This window comes from Prunus mume, linkage group LG5 (genome assembly GCF_029339155.1).
Source record: "Prunus mume cultivar Tortuosa linkage group LG5, ASM2933915v1, whole genome shotgun sequence".
Classification (NCBI taxonomy): domain Eukaryota; kingdom Viridiplantae; phylum Streptophyta; class Magnoliopsida; order Rosales; family Rosaceae; genus Prunus; species Prunus mume.
Window position 1 is genome coordinate 21,711,429 of NC_142702.1, and position 20,279 is coordinate 21,731,707.

The 20,279-nt window shown below is 35.3% G+C and overlaps 1 protein-coding gene and 1 pseudogene across 2 annotated transcripts in view; both read left to right on the forward strand.

The window, feature by feature from the left end:
• LOC148917336 (putative UDP-rhamnose:rhamnosyltransferase 1) overlaps positions 1-20,279 on the forward strand; it is a 71,497-nt pseudogene that overhangs the window by 14,602 nt on the left and 36,616 nt on the right. The gene's annotated exons all lie outside the window — the stretch shown is intronic.
• LOC103332086 (uncharacterized) lies at positions 16,612-18,455 on the forward strand. Its single transcript, XM_008234778.2, has 2 exons — positions 16,612-17,271; positions 17,836-18,455. Exons 1-2 carry the CDS (start codon positions 16,928-16,930, stop codon positions 18,179-18,181), a joined length of 690 nt encoding a protein of 229 aa, XP_008233000.2. The 5' UTR covers positions 16,612-16,927; the 3' UTR covers positions 18,182-18,455.

Sequence of the window (20,279 nt, forward strand, 5' to 3'; positions counted from 1 at the left end):
CGTTACCATGAAAAAGACCGTCGTCTTTAATAATTTATACGTCTTCATTAAAAAATTGACGTCGTCTAATTCATATATCTTAACGTCGACAAGTTTAATGGACTTCAAATACCGTCGTAAAATAAATTTTCCACTTCGATTTTTCTATGAATTATGACGTGGAAATAGATGTCAGATTCATTACTTACGACGCATGTATTTACAGAGACGACGTTGAAATGAATAAACAACGTCGGTTCCAAATAAATGAGAGCCGTATTATATAATTTATACGTCATATTTTGAAAATAAACGACGTGGAAAAAATGATGGGGTCATTAATTACGACACAGTAATTTATAAGGACGACGTTGTCGTCTATATACAACGTCGTTACCATGAAAAAGACCGTCGTGTTTAATAATTTATACGTCTTCATTAAAAAAATTAACGTCATCTAATTCATAAATCTTAACGCCGACAAATTTAATGGACTTCAAATACCGTCGTGAATTCATCATTTTCCACTTCGCTTATGAAAGAACATGCGACGTGGTAAATTCATGACGACGTCGTCTTTTGTAACGCTCAGTTAAAGTTCTCGTCTTTTAGACGCCGGTATTATGGGATTGAGTCGTGTTATTTTGAATTACATGACGGTTCTTTATGCTTGTCCGACGTGTTATCCTGGATAACTGTTTCACAATAGCGTCGTGGTTCTTCATTGTTACGTTGCTTTAAGACGTCGGATAAATATATTGCGGTCGTTGAATGCTCCAAAACGTCGTTATTTATTAGAACAGACGCTTGTTTTTCACATTTTTATCAAAACCGTCGTGTTTGTAATCTGGCCAGTAATTTTTGTACTGATTGTTTTGTGGCCAAAACCTGTATAATGAAAGTGAAGAAATCACATTACAATATATTACAAAATTAATGTCATACACTGCCAATTACATAAAGCATCATTCAACCCATATATCTTCACACCCATCTCGAATATTTTGACTCCCTAACTCAACCACCACTTCATCAAATGTGTCAACATTTGGCATCCCTCTAGTAAATGGCTCACACTCAATTCTCACATCACCTAAGACATCATCACCAATAACATCATTATATTATCTATTAGGCATTGATAACACTACCGACCAACCACGATGCATAGGGTCGTCAACAAAAAATACTTGTTTGACTTGAGAAGCCAAAACAAATTGGTCATTCCTATGTCCAATTTTACTCAAATCTATAAGGGTAAATCCAAGTTCGTCCACTACGAGACCAGAAGTATTATCAATCTAATCACACCTAAAGACTGGGATTGTAAACTTTTGGTAGTCAAGGTCCCAAATTTCTTGAATGACACCATAGAAACCCATATTTGAGAGAATTGGGTTTTTATCCTTGGCACTAGCAACTTGCATAGTATGTGCAAGTAAATAAACTCCACTATTTTGAGTTGTCCGCACATCATCTTGTGCCTTGATGTTGAATTTAATACCTTTAATGAGATAGCTCCTATATAATGGCACTGCCATGTTTGGACCAGCTGCTAGCCACCTTAAATTTTCTGATACGCCATGATTGTCTTCCTCATTAAGTTCACTTTGAACCTGCAAATTAATCATAACTTAATTCAATCTAACATAGAAAGAAGAAAATTAAAAGTCCAATATGTTATTCAATAACATAGACCTTGAAGCGTAGCCATTGAATGAAAGTGCTATTGTGCTTATCCTGCAGCCACTTTGTTCTCTTTCTAAATTTTGGATAAGCGGTCTTGATGTTGATCATATGTTCCCTACATGACACATAAAATTCAAGTATTACGGTCCCAAACATATAAGATAAACATAAGAAATAATTTAAAATGGAAACTTAAAGAATAAAACTCATACGTACTCGATATAAGGTAGGACTTCTCCGTATTCTCCAAGACATATAGATGTGCTTGGTTCAACAGTCCCGATCAACTACGCTCACTTTGTGCAACCTGATAATGGCTTTGAAACTCCCATCTTTTGGCTTGAAGGCACTCCAACTGTACTAACATCAGATAAATGCTGGGTACAAAACTCTACAGCTTCTTTAGCTATATACCGCTCAAGCAATGCAACCTTCGGGACGAGTACGATTCTGAACATACCCCTTTAGCACTTTCATATATCTTTCAAACGGATACATCCATCTAAAATATACTGGCCCACATAGACGAACTTCTCTGACAAGATGTACTACTAGATGAACCATGATATCAAAGAATGAAGGGGGAAAGTACTTCTCAAGCAAACACAAAGTAACTACTACATCTTCTTCCAACTTATCTAGCTTGGAAACATCAACAGTCTTTGCACATATAGCATTGAAGAAGAAGCACAAACGAGTTATTGCATACCTTGCAGGCTTCTCCAAAACAGAACGAATTGCCACAGGGAGCAATTGTTGCATTAAGGTATGACAATCATGTGATTTAAGGCCAAGAAGTCTTGAATCTTGTAAAGATACAAGATTTTTTATATTTGAAGAATAACCTTCAGGGACCTTCATACTATAGAAAGAATTGCAAACCTCTCTCTTCTCTGCTCTTGACAAATTCCAAGGCCCGGGAGGCAAACGAGTACGTCTTTCTCCATACTCGGGTTGCAAATCAGTTTTGACCCCCATGTTCAATAAATCTAATCGAGCAGCAATCCCATCTTTATTTTTTCCAGGGATCTCCAGCAATGTACCAATGATACTATCGCAAACATTCTTCTCAATGTGCATAACATCTAGGACATGCCTCACAGGAAGGTATTTCCAATACTCGAGATCAAAGAATATTGATTTCTTCTTCCAACAAACTCTGTCACCATCTTCAACCATATGCAGCACTTCTTCTCCGGTTAATGGCTCAAGAGGCGTGCCATATTCAGGTTTCCCATTAAAAGCTGCACGTTGCCTCCTATATGGATGATTGATCGGTAACCATTTTCTATGCCCAATGTAACAAATTTTGTGGCCATTTTTCAACCTGTGACTAGGTGTATCATCGCCGCATATTGGACAAGCTTTATATCATTTAACAACACAACCAGATAAGTTTCCATAGGCGGGGAAATCATTAATTGTCCACATTAATGCAGCTCTGAGTGTAAAGTATTCTCCATTATGTGCATCATACACTCCTCCAATCCCATCCCACAAAGATGTTAAATCATCAATCAAAGGCTCCAAGTAGACATCTATATCATTTCCGGGCTGTTTAGGACCGGAAATCAATAAGGTCAACATCATGAACTTTCGTTTCATGCACAGCCATGGAGGGAGATTATATGTAACTAAGATAACTGGCCAAGCAACTATATCTGCTACTTAGAGAAGCTGGGGATTGAATCCATCGGATGAAAGAGATAATCTCAAGTTTCTCGGCTCATTACCAAACTCGCCATTTATCATCAAGAAGTTTCAAGGACGGGAATCCATTTGGATGAGACATATAACCGTCAATTGATTTTCTAGCGAGCATGCCAAGTCAAACTCTTAGCGGTCTTATGTGATCGAAACATCCTTTTAAACCTTGGAATTGGAGGAAAATACCACACCACCTTCACTGCACACCTCTTTCAAGATTGAATCTTTGCCTTCCTTCCACCTTGAGATACCACAATTAGGACAATGAGTTAAATCCTCATACTCCTTCCTATACAAGATGCAATCATTGGGGCTTGCGTGCATTTTCTCATAACTCAGCCCCAATGCACACAAAGTATTTTTGCCTCATACATAGAGGCGGTGTATTGTATTTCTTCAGAAGCAAATCGCTTGAAGTATCAATAATTCAAATGACATCACTCATCCCATGTTTTGCCTTCAAATTATACAACTTCACTAATGCCGATAACTTCGTGTACTTTCTACAACCAGGGTACAATGGTTGATCTCCATCCCCAATCACATTGGCAAACTCATAAGGATCAGATCCAAAATCACCAAAATCATTATCATCCATCTCTATTTCTTCAGACACAAAACTGTACCTACTATGGTCATCATCTTCTTCAACATTTCCACTAGCATTAGTAGTTGCTTCCCAAGTATAAGTGATCCCTTATAATTCCAACCCCAAACAATTTCAAATTAACACATTTAACACATTTAACACATGGACAATGGATATCTGTTGTAGTTAGAAGATTTTCTACAGAAAAGTTCAAAAATGCTTCCACCCCTAACTCATATGCCTTCGATCTTCTATCCGAGTGCATCCATGACTTATCCATCTCCGACACTATACCCTATTATATATAATAAAGTGAAAAGACAAGCAATGACCATCACTATAGCAGATTATATAAAGTCTAATAGCAAGTAATATACAACAGAGACGACGGTTTTTAAAGAAAAATAGACGTATTTGACATATATAGACGACGGATTTTCAACAAACGTCGTCTAATTATAACCACGACGGTAGTTAAATAACACCGCCGTGTATAAGTAATAAAACGACAGTTTAAAGTAAAACCGTCGTCGTATGCCTGAAAACACGTCGATATCCAGTTTATTTTTAAGATCCCAAAACCCTATTAAGAACACAACATATACATGAAACCAAGCATGAAACCAACATATACATGAAACCAACATATACTAAGCATGAAAACAATAAATTCATTCCCAATTCAACATAACAGAGAGTGATTAAAAGATCCGACAAAATGAAATCCATTCCCTATTCAACATAACAGAGAGTGATCAAGAAAACATTAAATAGAAAATCCATGAACCCATACCTCCAACAACATTATTAGCAGATCGCAAAACATATACCTAAAACCCTTTAACAAAACAACGTAATATCATTCAATGAATTTACAAGGGGAAGAGAGGGTTTATACTTACAGGTTGGCAGAGCTCACAGATTATGACCAAATTGGATTTGACACAGCCTGGAGAGCCCAACTTTGAATTAGAGATGAAGTGAGAGAGTGAAATGTTATGTTGCGCGAAATCTGAAAATTTTAGGGTTCAAGGTTAGAAGTATAAAACTAAGAGCCAAATCTGAAAATTTTAGGTCCCGCGAATATTTTAAGAAAGCGCGCTCTTTAAAACATCGACCGAAAAAACAAACGTCGTTAAAATTTCACATTAAACATGACGCTTATTACATTAAGGATGTCGTGGTAAAACTATGTACGACGCAAAATCAAACAGAAGTCGTTAAAACTATGCAAAACCACGTCGGAGTTAAGTAATTACCGACGTTGTAAATAACAATAAACGACTCACGTGTAAACAAAACGTCGTTTAAAAGAGAAACCATGGCGGATTTTTCACCATACGACGTAAAGTCAATATTCCACGACTTAATCACCGTCGCTAAAAGTAATACCCTAAACTTTAAAACCATAAATTATATATTTGTAAAATTTAATTTTATAAAATTGTTTATGGTTTTACAGCCTAATATATAACAAACATAAACCCTAAACCCCAAAAATTATACTTTAATCCTAAACCCTAATAAATAACAACCCTAAACCCTAAACCATCAAACTATATAAGTGATGTTATGACTCATCAAAATAATTTTATTTTGGTTGGTCATTTTAAACTTTTATTACTAAAACTGCATTTTTTTGGGGTTTAGGGGAAAGAAAATATATCAATGACTTCATAGGAGTTGAAGTTGAATTTTTTGAATTTATTTTAAATTTTGAATTAAAATTTTGAATTAAAAATAATAAAATATTCTTATATCAACAACAAACCACGGCGGGGTTAAGTAACTAACGACGTTGTAAATTATAATAAACAACTCATGTGTAAAAAACCGTCGTTTAAAAGAGAAACCATGTCGGATTTTTCACTATCCGACGTAAACTCAATATTCCACGACTCAATCACCGTCGTTAAAAGTAATACCCTAAACTTTAAAACCATAAATTATATATTTGTAAAATTTAATTTTATAAAATTGTTTATGGTTTTACAGCCTAATATATAACAAACATAAACCCTAAACCCCAAAAATTATACTTTAACCCTAAACCCTAATAAATAACAACCCTAAACCCCAAACCCTAAACCCTAAACCATCAAACTATATAAGTGATGTTATGACTCATCAAAACAATTTTATTTTGGTTGGTCATTTTAAACTTTTATTACTCAAACTGCATTTTTTTGGGGTTTAGGGGAAAGAAAATATATCAATGACTTCATAGGAGTTGAAGTTGAATTTTTTGAATTTATTTTAAATTTATTTTTAAAATTTTGAATTAAAAATAATAAAATATTCTTATATCAACAACAAACCACGACGTTGTAAATAATAATAAACGACTCACTTGTAAAAAGGACGTCGTTTAAAAGAGAAACCATGGCGGATGTTTCACCATCCGACGTAAAATACATATTCCACGACTGAATCACCGTCGTTAAAAAGTATTAACCTAAACCCTAAACTCTAAATTATATAATACGACTTACTTGTTCAAAGGACGTCGTTTAAAAGCGAAACCATGGCGAAATTTTCACTAAAACGACGTCCCATGTACGTACAAACGGTATATCACGTCTAAATATCATTTTACGTCGGTTTTTTACATAATTATGTCATTGGAAAGTTATTACACGTCGGTTACGCAATTTGTTTTTTCTTTTATATTATGAAAACCTCAACAAATTTTCAGGGAAAAAAAGGATGTATATTATAGACAAAATTTGTACATTATATATTATAGACAAAATTAGTACATATAAAAATATCAAGTGTTCCAAAAATCCTCTATTCCATATGAAGGCAAACAAACTCTGCCCATTCATTCCGGACTTCATCAATGGCTGCTTGGGGGTATGGCGCTTGCTCTTTTCCCTTGGCAAACTGCAATCCATAAACAATGATTATTAAGCTTTACAAAATAAAAAGAAATTCAGTCACAGACGACGCTTTTTTCATAAGCGACGTAGTATATCGATTCAACGACGGTAATTTTAAAGGACCGTCGTTGATAATACAAAAAACCACATAAAATGTTTCTGAAAATTTTCTTCTTACCTTCTTCTCAAACTCCAAGGAAGGATCCATGATGATGTCCCTCATGAAGCGCATCACATAATACCCGCATTCGACACTGCTGGGTTGCTTTGGTGTGCTGCGAGTTTTCCAAATTGGTGCTTTACGGCCTGGTCGCCTATGTGGGAATTATAAATTTTTAAAGCACTGTTCACGATGTTTTTGCCTCCTCATCAACCACACAATTTCGAGCAGAGGATCCAGAAAATAGACGGTTTCCCTCTTTACTCTCACAATCAGCAAGACCCAATGACGGCTGCACAAAATTAAAATAAAACGACGGTTAATATAAAAAGTCAGCACAAGAAAACAAACGACGGTTATTTATAAAACCGACGTATTATATAGTTTCACACGACGTAATAACGTAATCATCGACGTCATTATAAATTTATCACGACGGTAATTAACTACCGACGTGGTTAGTTGTTTCAAACGACTCAATAAATAAATAACCGACGTGGTTAGATGTTTCAAACGACACAAAATTAGTTAAACAGTTTTATAAGTGGTTAGTTAGTGAAAATTATACAAACAAAATCCTTTTAAGGAGACTAACCCTGGATTGTAAGGCATCATGAAAATCTGTTCACCATCTGTTTTAAAAGTCGACTGGCTACAATTCGTGATCTGTCGATTAGTGACCCAGCGTTGGCACTAACTTGAGCAGGGTCGATAAAGCCAACCATGCTGCACATATTTGCTTCTCTCAAACGATCATATAAGCACCTAAATATATAAAACAAACGACGGTTATTTATAAACAAGCGGACGTATTATACAATTTCACACGACGAACTGAAATAGAAAGCAGGCGTTATAACTAATTTATCACGACAATAAAAAAAGAACGACGTGGTTAGTGGTTTAAAACGACGCAATAATTAAACCACCGACGTCTTATGCTATAATGTTTGATATTTGATAAGGACAAACCTCATATATACTGCAACCACAGTAGCCCCAATTTCTTCCATGCCTGCAAACTGTGTAATATCTTCATGCAAGACGAAGGTACTACGATCTGCACCAAACACCTCCTTCTCAATGTTGAAGGTCATGATCTTCCCCTATGGCTTTAGTATCGTTTCCACATAACGACAAAGGGATTGTAAGGAAGATGGCACCTCCACATTTGAATAATCAACTACTTCATTACCCTGTTTAAAGAAATAAAGCAAAATAAAATGACGTGCTAATTCAATAAAAACGACGGTTTAAATTAAAAAACGTCGTCTGATAATAATTTAAACGACGGTAATAAAAAACCGTCGTTTTAGATAATTTATTACGTCATAGAAAATAAATTCCGACGTCTAATTTGAAAACAAATGACGGTTTAAAGAAAAATATCGACGTCTGAAATGTGAAAAAAAATAAAAAAGGCAAAGTTATGAGAATATACCTCTTCGTCATGCTTTTCTTCATCTTGTTTTTCTTCTTTCTTCTCTTCATCATTTTTGTCTTCCTTTTTGCCTTCATCTTTTTCTCTTTTTTTTCTTCCTTCTTCCCTTCATCTTTTTTTCTCCTTCTTCTCTTCATCTTTTTTTTCTTCTTTCTTCTCTTCATCTTGATTATCTAAAGCCCCAGATTTCTGTTTTAAGTAATAAAGAAATATATATATATATATATATAAGATAGATTGTACATAAAGTAAAAAAATTAAATCAAAACGTCGTGGTAAGGCATAACATAAGACGGTATGTAAGAATTATGGACGTCTTAAAATTATTAAACGATGGTAAATAATAAACGTCGTGGTAATTGTCTATTACGTCAGTAAGGACTAAAACCGTCATCTAAAAACCACAAAGTACGACGTCTAATGGCGTGTAAAACAAGTAAACTAAATACGACGTGGTATTTAAATAAAAACGACGGTTTATTTATAAAATCGTCGTGGTATGGTTTTAAAACGACTGGTTTCTTCATAATAACGACGTCTAATGTTTTAAAAAACAGAGAATTCAAAGTTCAAATATGTTACCGTTTCTTCCTCATTGCTGTTCCCCATTTTTGGCAGTATCATCCTCTAAATGTAGGGATCTCACTTCAGCCCCAGTAACAGCTTGCTTTATCGATATTGGATTTTTGGGACTTTGCTCTAGACCTTGGTTTTGACAGGGGCTAGTTTTCGGTTTAAGCATGCTTGGATCAAAATTGGGGATGAGGTGGGAAAGCTGACTTAGTAAATGTTCCCTCTCAGCCTCTACCAACTATTTGGTTCTAGCTTCCATCTTCTTAGTCTCTTCTTGAAGGAAATTCTTACACTTTCCTTCAATTGATTGACAAACTTTATCCTCTGTGGTCTAGGTAAATTGAAGAATTGCCTAGGGGAAATCCCAGCACCTACCCCTCTTACTCTCCCTGGATGCTTGGGACCTAAAGCCAAGGTCAACACATCATTACTGCCAGTTAAACTAAGACTGCCTTCAGCCACTTGTTTTTGCAATTCATCCTAAAACAAAGACATATAAAAAAGTCAGCACAAGAAAACACACGACGGTTATTTATAAACAAATGACGCATTATATAATTTCACACGACGCAACAATATAGAAATCGATGTTATAATATATTTATAACGACGTTAATTAAAAACGATGTGGTTAGTTGTTTCAAAGCGGCAATAAATAAACCACCGACGTCTTATTGTAATTACTGAAAACAGAGTTGTGATTCCAGATTTAGATCTTTCACGACGTTTTTTAAAACATTTCGACGTAGTAAAATAATTCACACTACGGAAAAATATAACATAAGACGTAATAAGAATTATACACAATTTAATACAAATTTAAAACAGAGCGTGTAGGCTTACAATTAATTTTGCTTTCTCTGCCACCTTTGGATCCGGGATGTTACCATGTTTGTCCTGTCTAGCTTTCTTCCATAAGGTAGATCGATCAATTTCTACCCCAGGCATGGTTTCCTCCAATTGATCCTCCAAACCAGCATATCCTTTTCGAGACAATCGATGATTGTACTCAAGTTTCTCCCTAATCTGTGAATGTTGAGAATGCACAGACTCAAATTCTTTGGATAACCTTGAAGCTACAAAGGCATCCCATTCTGCTTTCTCTATGAATTTATATACTTCAGGGGGTTGGCTTAATTTCTCCCTCTCCTTGATGTATGGAAGGATATAATGCCTCGTCAGTGTAGACTTGAAATCCTTCCATTTCTTGGCAGCAGAAGATAACACCGAGGTCTTGCCCCCTTGACCTACCACAAAAGCCATGTCAACGGCTTCCCAAATATGCTCCTTTATATCCTTGGGGATTTCAGCCCATTTCTTGTCCACAAGTGGGACTCTGGAGCGTGCCAACACACCAATGTAGGACTGCATCTCAGTATGTGCAGGGCCACATCCTTTCCCCCTTTTATTGTACTCAACAACTGGCTTGATTTTCTGCAATTTTCTCTTCACAACACGAGGCATTGTGCTCATACCTCGACCTGACTTTGAATCCTCAGAAATTGTTGTCGTGCTGGTTGGTTCTGTCTCAGCAGATGAAACAAACTTCATCTTCTTCAAGGGCTTGTCTTGAGGAGTTACCATTCCAAGCTCCTTACCTCCATTTTTTTTGGAGCCAGAGTCCTTACTTTGGTCTTGAGAAACCATGGTTACAGAAAAAACAAACCTGCAAGTGAAAATATTTCAGGAAAAAAATTAGAACACAAACGACGGTTATTTATAAAATACGACGTATGATAAGATTTTACACGACGTAATAACATAACATCAGACGTAATAAATGTTTAAAGAAGAAAAAATATAAATGTTTAAACAACGACGAAACAATATTAAATAAGACGTAATAAGAACTTATTACGGCGATATTTACACGACGTCGTGATATTCAAATTAACACGACGTAAATATTAATATAACGTCGTGTTATGGATATTCACACGACGTGAATAATAAGCTACCGTCGTATTTATAAGAAACCAAAAACATTTTTCTTTCTCTGTGAATGTTTGATTGCAGGTTTAATTTCTCTGAAACATGGTTTTTGTTTTTCCTAATTTGATAAAATACAAAGAAAAAGAAAGAAAGGTTTGGCATCTTTTATAGACGACGGTATCTTAGTATAACGTCGTGGTATGAACATTCACACGGCGTCAATAATAAGATACCGTCGTCTATATAAGATACCAAACCCTACTTTCTTTGTCTTTGTATTTTATCAAATTAGGAAAAACGAAAACCATGGTTCAGAGAAATCAAACCTGCAACTAAACAAGCAAATAAAAAATTGACCTGTCATTTTAAAAACAACTTAGATCAATTTTAAGACGACGCTAGGACGACTGACGAACCGTCGTGGTCTACATATTTAACCACGTAAATAAGAAGCTACCGTCGTCTTATTTAGTTGAATTAGTTGTGTTCAAAGTTGGAAACTTTCCCTCTCTGTCTGTGTATTTTATCAAACTTGGAAAGAATAAAAATGATTTTCGCCAGAAAAAAGGTAAAAAGATTTTCAAAACAAAAACCGTATGAGCATGCAAAATAGCAACAAAAATAGTGAGAAATGAAAGCTTACCTTTATGCGTGCAATGAAAGCTTTTCTCGAGTTTGGTGTTTAAGTTCAGAGGCGACGACTAAGACGAGAGGAAGACGATGAGATACTCGAGCGATGCTCGACAAGGAAAAAGACGAAAAGTTTTCTCGGAGATTGAAATTTTTCTCGGGTTTGGAAACAGTGCATGTGTAAGTCAGGTAGACGAAAAGTTGTATATATATACAAACCGTTTCATAGTAATAAGACGGCGGTTTACATAGAACGACGACGTATTAATAGACAAACTACGACGATAATTTGAACTTAGGACGTGGTAAATAAATACGACAGTAGTGTTGTAGGTACCACCGTAGTAAACTCCTAAATAAAAGTCGATAACTCAATATCTCGCGTCATGGTAGAAATATTTAGCACGACTGTTTTTTGTAATTTACCGACGTTTATTTTTATAATATACGTCGTTTTGTTGTAATATACCGACGTGGAATGTTGTAAATAGACGGCGGTTTTGTGTAAGGACCGTGGGTTTAAAAATTTATTGTATAAATTTGTCGCTTTCTTTCAGTTTCAGTTTTCATTTAGGTTTCCAAGTTCTTCCTCTCTCAAAGACACTCTCTCTCACATCTCGAAGACAATAATTTGGATGTCTTTCTCCAACAAATCTATGTCCACAAAAGGAAGCTTGTTAATCCTGATAGGAGACTTAGCGCTTCTGAATACTCCTTGCTTTCCATCAAAAGAGATGCAAGCCTGGCCTCCACTCACAAAGGAAAGTTCGCTTCTCGAGAAACCAAGATCAGATATCAGCCTCTACTCGATTTTCTTGGCTAAGAAGATTCGTCAGGTTTGTGATAGAACAAGATGAGTTATCGGCATTAGTGAAGAAGATGGGTTATCCGTAGAGCTTCTGAAGAAGAAGATGGGTTTTCAAGAATGCGATAAAGAGTAGAAATGGCTTCAGAAAGAGAACGGTTAAAGAAATTGAAACAACGACGGTTTTATGTTCTACCGACGTCTTTTTGTAAACTAAGACAACGTAGTATTTTTTTTCGCGACGTGTATTCGTTTTTAAAACGTCTTATGTGTAATATAACCGACGTGGATTGTATTTTTATAATTATAAATAGAATTTTTTTTCCCTTGTTCTTTCAGTTTATTTTTCAAAAACAATGCCTTATAAATAGAGTTTTTTTTCCCGAGGAAATTAATGTTCTAGAATTTGTAAAGTTTCTTTTTTGGGTGACTGATTTAAATCAAATACGAATATAAAAACAACGATTGTTTGTTGTTATACCGTCGTCTTTTTTTAATTTAAAACACGCAATATTTTTTCGCGACGTGGATTCATTTTTAAACGTCGTTATGTGTAATATAACCGACGTGGATTTTATTTTTATAATTATGAATATAATTTTTTTTCCCTTGTTCTTTCAGTTTATTTTTCAAAAAAGTGCCTTATAAATAGAGTTTTTTTCCCGAGGAAATTAAAGTTCTAGAATTTGTAAAGTTTCTTTTCTGGGGGACTGATTTAAATCAAATACCAATATAAAAATCAACGACTGTTTGTTGTTATACCGTCGTCTTTTTTAAACTAAAACGACGCAATATTTTTTTCGCGACGTGGATTCATTTTTAAACGTCGTTATGTGTAATATAACCGACGTGGATTTTATTTTTATAATTATAAATATAATTTTTTTTCCCTTTTTCTTTCAGTTTATTTTTCAAAAAAGTGCCTTATAAATTTTTTCCCGAGGAAATTAATGTTCTAGAATTTGTAAAGTTTCTTTTCTGGGTGACTGATTTAAATCAAATAAAAATATAAAAACAACGACTGTTTTTTGTTATACCGTCGTCTTTTCTTGTCGTCTTAAGTAAGACTAAAACAACGTAATGTATTTGTTTACCGACGTGGATTATTTTTGTTAAACGTCGTTATGCGTAATATAACCGACGTGGATTTGGTTTTTTAATTATAAATAGGGTTTTTTTTCACGGGTTCTTTCAGTTTTAGTATTCGATTAGGGTTTCAACTTCTTCTTGCCCCTTTCTCTGTCTCACCTCATCTCTTGGGAGGCAATTGTTTGAATGTTGGTTTGTGTGTATGTTTGTGTATCTGATTCACAAACATACACACATCACCAATTTTCAATAAATTGTCTCTCTGATTGCAAATCTGTGGCTGCCGTCGTGAAGTTTTAGGAGGCAATTGTTTGGATGTGGATGTGTGTGTGCGTTTGTGTAGATACACAAACGCACACACATCATTCACTTCCAAAAAATTGTCTCTCTGATTGCAAATCTGAGGCTGCCGTCCAAATTTCAGAAGTAATTTTTGATGTTAATGTGTATGTGCGTTTGTGTATCTCAAAGACACAAATACACATACATCATTAACCTCTAAAATATTGTCTTCTGGTAAGATTATGATGAGCAACAGAGTTCCATCTTGTAAGATTTCCTAACCCTTGTGATCTCAGAATAATCTGATTATGTCGGCGGTTTTCTATATAAACCGTCGTGGTTATTTCAATTCTTGTTATTAAGTAGATCTACCGACGTAGGATAACAAAATCCAAGAAATAAATTGTTAAAAAAAATTCTTATTCAGACGACGGTTTAAATATAATGTATGACGTATAAAGTGGACAAATACGACGTTAAATTGTATATTACGTCGTTAAATGAAAACCCCAACTTGGTAAGATTTAAAGATATCGTCGTAGAAATACGAGAAAGACATCGTTATATTTACCTTTGCCGTAGTTGTACATTAATTTAATACGGCGGTATTTTGTATTTTACCGCCGTGGATTTATTTGTAATTATACGCGCCTTATACGAAACTTGGTCGTGTTAATTTATGGGTAAAACGCGGCTTTTTTTGAAATCGTCGTCTTTACTTTCTACGTCGGTCAGTTCATAACTTCAGCCGTTATATGTTGGCCATGATTTTACCACTTGAAAATCCTATTTCAATAAGACGTCGGTTTTTTAATTAAGTACGTCGTGTTTTAGGAACAGCCATTTGAATCTCCATTTTTTAGTTGTCTAAGGTGTTATTACACGGCGGTTTTATAAAACCGTCGTCTTTTAAAAAACGACGACGGTTTTCACTTAGACCGTCGTGTTTTTCTGGTCGTCTTTTTCACTTTTTGTAGTAGTGCTTTGGCCATATGATCCCTTTCTTTCGACTTTCCATAGCCTTAGCAAAAGCCAAAGTTCATGTCTCCTACATATCCACCCCAAAAAACATCCACAGGCTCCCCAAAATCTCACCTGATTTACAACCCTTTATACAACTAGTCCCCATTCCACTTCCTGCTTTGGATGTCGACCTCTTGCCACTGCGCCGAGGCAACTGTGGGACGTCCCTTTTGTAAAATTGACCAATTGAAGGTTGCATATGATCACCTGCAACAACCCATTAAGCAGTTCATTGGGGATCAGCTTGCCTGATTGGCTAATATATACTTGATTTTGCTCCTCATTGGGCAGTGGAGATTGCCCAAGAGTATGGTGTTCCACTTGTGTTCTTCTCTGTTTTATCTGCTGCTTCCATTTCCATTCTAGGCTCACCAGAACATCTCTCCGGTGCTGATAACAGAAACCATGTTCTTCCATCACAAGAAAGCCTCACTTCACCACCAGATTGGGTGGCTTTTTCTTCTCTTGTGGCATATAGAGAGCATGAGGCTGTTCGTGTGCACAAAGGCCTCTTTGAAGTAAATGGCAGTGGCATAAGTGATAGGATTTTTAGAACCTGCTCAATAGGGTTAAAATCACTGTAAATACTTGCAAGAATACAAGGTAATTGTAGTATAAGTGCTCAAGCAAGGTCGTTGTCCCCAAAGATTGTTTGACTAATTTGTAATTAAACTAACTCTTAATTAATAACTAAAATAGATTTTATCAAAGATTTGAAGTTTATGAATTTCAAATGATTAAATTAACTGTAAAAGAAATCTGAAAGTTGGGAAATAATAACAACAAAGAAGAAAAACGTTTTCTTTTTAAAGACTAACAATTTAGAGAAAACTAGGGTTTAGCCATCACCATCGCAATCCTATGCAATTCTATCAATTACTTATGAATTCCCACATATATGTTTTGAAGGTTAGGTTTTCCTAATGCATATTTACCTTGTGATGTTCAAGCGAAAACATATATCTATCATGCAATCCATTTGTGATGTTCAGATCAAATATAAACATGCAAGACTCATTAAGCTTTATGAAGAGACCCTTTGAAAAACCATTCAACCCTTAAGAGCGTGATGTTCGCCTTAAGTGAACTTATAATTACTAATCACAAGAAGCCATCCACAATTTCAAGGTGATGTTCCAACAGAAATTACATCAAATTACTTGTCTACATATCCTAATGGTAATCAGTCATTAAAATAAATAGATAGTATTAAACGCAGTGATTAGTAATTCAAAGCAAACATGCATCCATTCATAAGTAAATTAATAAAATTACATATTCATACTAAGGCTTATGACCTCGCCTAAGCAATAGAAAATTAGTTACACATACTCATAATTAAAAAAAAAAAAAATATCATTCGAATGAATAAGAATGAAACATTATCATCTCTTAAAAGGAATTTTGATCTCAAATTCATTCTCACTGGAAAGGAAATTTACTTCTGGAAAACGGTGGCAATTTCAAGGGTTCACACTGTAGTTCAGCAGGAGGAAATTAAGTTTGGCAAAGACTCACCCATGTTTGGTGCATTAGAAAGTCTCTCCCTTCCAGAATCCTGTGTTTTGAGTCACATATGTAAAGGAATTTATACTTTTTGCCTCTTTTTAAACTCTAAAATAAAATAATAAAACATTTAAAAAACACCAATTGCCAAGGAGCCAGTATAAATAATGAAAAAGGAGAGCCCCAAGTCAAAAAGAGCCTTGGGAAACTTTTGAAATACCGAACTTGCATGCGTCTGTGTGTGTACAACCTAATTATTTAAAATTAAAAACATATTATTCTTGCATGCGTCTGTTTCTCCCTCCGTCTTCTCCCCTCCTCTTTCTTCTTTGTCTCCTCTCTCTCTCAGCTCTCACCCCGACCAAGCTAACCCCATCACAACGCGTCTTCTTTGCTTTCCGCGATCATATTCCTTTAGATATAATCTGAATGGAATCTGGCTGCACTTAGTGAGAAGGGAGATAATTTGGCCCAATGGCCATGTGCGAACACCATCTTTATTTAATCCATGTTCTTTTTTTCTTGGTTCTCTTTCTAAACTTTTATCCTTGTCAGTTCCTCTCGTCCCTTTTTTTATTTTATCATATACTCATTCTTCTGCTATTTTTCATTGTGTAGAAGTATTTTGTCTTTCGGACCGATGGAGACGACCCTGAGGAGGGTGAGGAGAAGGCAGAGAATTAGTGATTCCTTGATCGTTACAAATAATTCTATCTCAGCATCAGAAGCCAAAGAAGTTGGTTTTAACGACATGATGAACAATTTCGTGCTAGGAAAAGGGAGGCGTAGAAGAATCGTCATTGCTCGCAATGAAATTAAATCAGACAAAAGCTGGTCTGTTGGCATTGGCAATTTGTTCAACAACTACTGCAACTTGTCGGTCGTAGTAATATTTCTTCTTGTTGTTGTTGTTGTTGCTGCACTTATTCTGTTGGGATTCTGGACACAATGGGAAACAAGACCTACAACGTTGTTAACTCAAGGGTACGTATTATTTCATCTTCTTCTTCTTTATGCAGCTTTTCTTTTCTTTTTTCCAACTTAGAACAAGTTTTAAAAACTCCGTATGCTATAATATGTATTCTCGTTTTTGTTTTGCTTCTTTAGCCTTTTAGCATGTCATTTGTTAGGGCAAGGTTCATGGGAGTGCCTTGTCATGAATCTTCTTTGGTTTTGACTGGTAGTTAAAAAAGGAAAATTAGATTTTGTATATGCCTCTGTGCAGATTGCATATTATTGGAAAGGAGCAAGCAGACATGGGCTTTGCTATAGAGTATGATGTTGTGCTTCGTTAATACTTTTACATTCAACTTAGTACGTAATATAAAGTTTATATTTGATCTCATCGTAGACATATCATATCTCTGCTATCTTTTAATTTCATTTTTGTTTCATAGCTAACTAGCTTTTCTAATTTCATTTTTGTTCCATAGCTAAATAGCTTTTTCAGTTTTATTTTTTCATGTCGACATTCTAGGGTAAGAATCTTGTTTAGTGAATGTGTCTGCTTTTTTTTTAATTAACTTTTTCTTTTGGTTTATTTTTCAGTGAAATGTCTAGATTGACAATTTTGATTAAGTATGATGGGAGGTGGGTTAACTCAATGTACGAAAATTGCAAAACTAAAAGAGTACTCGTTTCAGATAAAATTACATTGGAGGAGCTTCAGAAGAAAGTGTACAACATTGTGAATGTGGACCCAAATGAGTATGAGATAACTATGAAAGTTATATATGAAGTAATGAAAACTGAATTGCCAATAGAGATAGCCGATGATGATGATGTGAGAGCTTTTATTTTTGAAAGTCTTTCAAGTTCCTACAAGATTCCATTGTGCATTACATTGAAGGGTAAAGTAAGCAATCAACAAGCTCCATCGGTTGACGTTAGCTGAGATTGCAATGAAATGGACTAAAGTTTTGAGAACTGGCGCTCTTGGGGTGAGATTCATGGGTGTTGATCTAAACACAATCATGTTCAACATGGAACGAGGCCAAGACACGATAGAGGCATGTTAATAGCTGACCTGCCTCATCATCAATAATTTGGGGTTAATTATTGTTTTATTATTAATTAGCTGTCATTGAGTTGCTATAAATAGCACTCCCTCTTGTAATCACATTCATTAAGAACATAATCTAATTCTACTTCATCTCTCTTTGATCTTTCTTCTTTGGTTTCTCTCACTCACAAATTCTAGCTTTCTTAGCTCTGCAATCCTCTCTCATGGATTCTAACATCTTTCACCCCCACTTTCTCTCACTCACAAACAATGTTTTCAAAGGCTTGCCTTCGTGCGTGTCGGCGCGAGACGGGAGGAAAATGCTTGAGGCGGTCGGCTGCTTTGCGAGTTGCACGTTTAGCTCTGGGAAAGCGTGAGAAGGCGTTGCAAGGTGTGGCCAGGCGGAGCAAGGTGTACTAGATCTAGAAACTTCTGAATCGGAAGAAATTGAGAGTCTGCAAATTTTCTGCGAGGAAGATGACTCGATTTTTTTTTTTTTTTTAGGTTTGTAATGTAACGACGTCGTTTTGATTGCAGTGCTTTAAAAACAATCTTAGGGTGAAACAATGTCGTTTCACTTGGAGTGTGTTGAAAAAATAAAAAACGCAAGTTTCAGTTTTTTTTCCTTACCTTTATTGTAATAAACTTAAGGCAAGAATTAATATCTTTTTTTTCTCCTAACTCCAACCGGCTGTAGCTTTTGTACTTACCTTTTTTTTTTTTTTTTTTTTTCTTTCTCTGAATTAATATATTAACACATGGACTATATATACATATATATATATTTTATAGTACGTGTACAACCCTAATTTCTACCCTTACCAGATAACTCCATCAATTTCAAGAATTCTCTTCATCTTTCGACTGCAAGTAAGTCTTTTTTTTTTTTTGATGTACATGCATCATACTTATATAATTTGACTGTAATAAACTGTAATTTGAAGTTTCGCATAATTTTTTTTCACATTTTTTATATAAATATACTAGTTATCTTATTCGTTTATGTGATATAGTAGAAATTTGATGTACATGCATCACACTTGTATCTTAGAAATATTAATGGTATTGTTTTATAGATATGAATAGAAAAGATCCTGCGTGGAAGTATGCAAAAGAAATAGAGGGGGAAAAATACTTGAGATGCGCATTTTGTGATCAAAGATGCAGTGGAGGAATTTCTAGACTTAAGCATCATTTAGGTCAAACTCATCATGGTATGCAACCATGTAAGAAAGTTCCTGAGCATGTGAAAAAAGAGTGTGCCGCAACTTTGAAAAATCTTCAGCTTGAAAAAAGAAAGAAAAATGAAATGCTTAGAGGGATTGGGGATGGTCCAGGAGGAGGGCTCAGAGTATGGAAACTTCGTTGGATGAAGAATATGGAATCCCTGGTACTAGGAGTGCTGCAGTTGATGAGGCTCTTAGAGCACAACCTAAATCAAATGGACCAATGGATAGATTTGTCATTAGAAGCTCGGCAAAGTACATTAAATTCAGCATACAAACAAGAAGAAAGAAAGGAAGTTTGTCGAAAGATTGGTCGTTTTTTCTTCTCTAGAGCACTCCCATTTAATATTGTAAATGATCCATTTTGGCTACCTATGGTGGAAGGGATTGCCGCATATGGTGTAGGATTTAAGCCTCCATCAATGCATGAGCTGAAGACTTGGATCCTTAAGGAAGAAGTTAGCAACATTAATACAATGATGGAAGAACATAAGAAAGCTTAGGCAGATTATGGATGTACTATTATGTCTGATGGTTGGACTAATGGTAAAAATAGAGTACTAATAAACTTTCTTGTGAATAGCCCAACAGGTACTTGGTTTTTGAAATCTATTGATGCATCTGATTCCATAAACCAATTTGGAGAAGAATAGACGAAAGATGGGGCCCACAACTCCATCAACCTTTACATGCTGCTGGTTATTATTTGAACCCTCAATTGCGTTACGAAGAAACCTTTTCTAATGCTAATGAAGTGAGGAAGG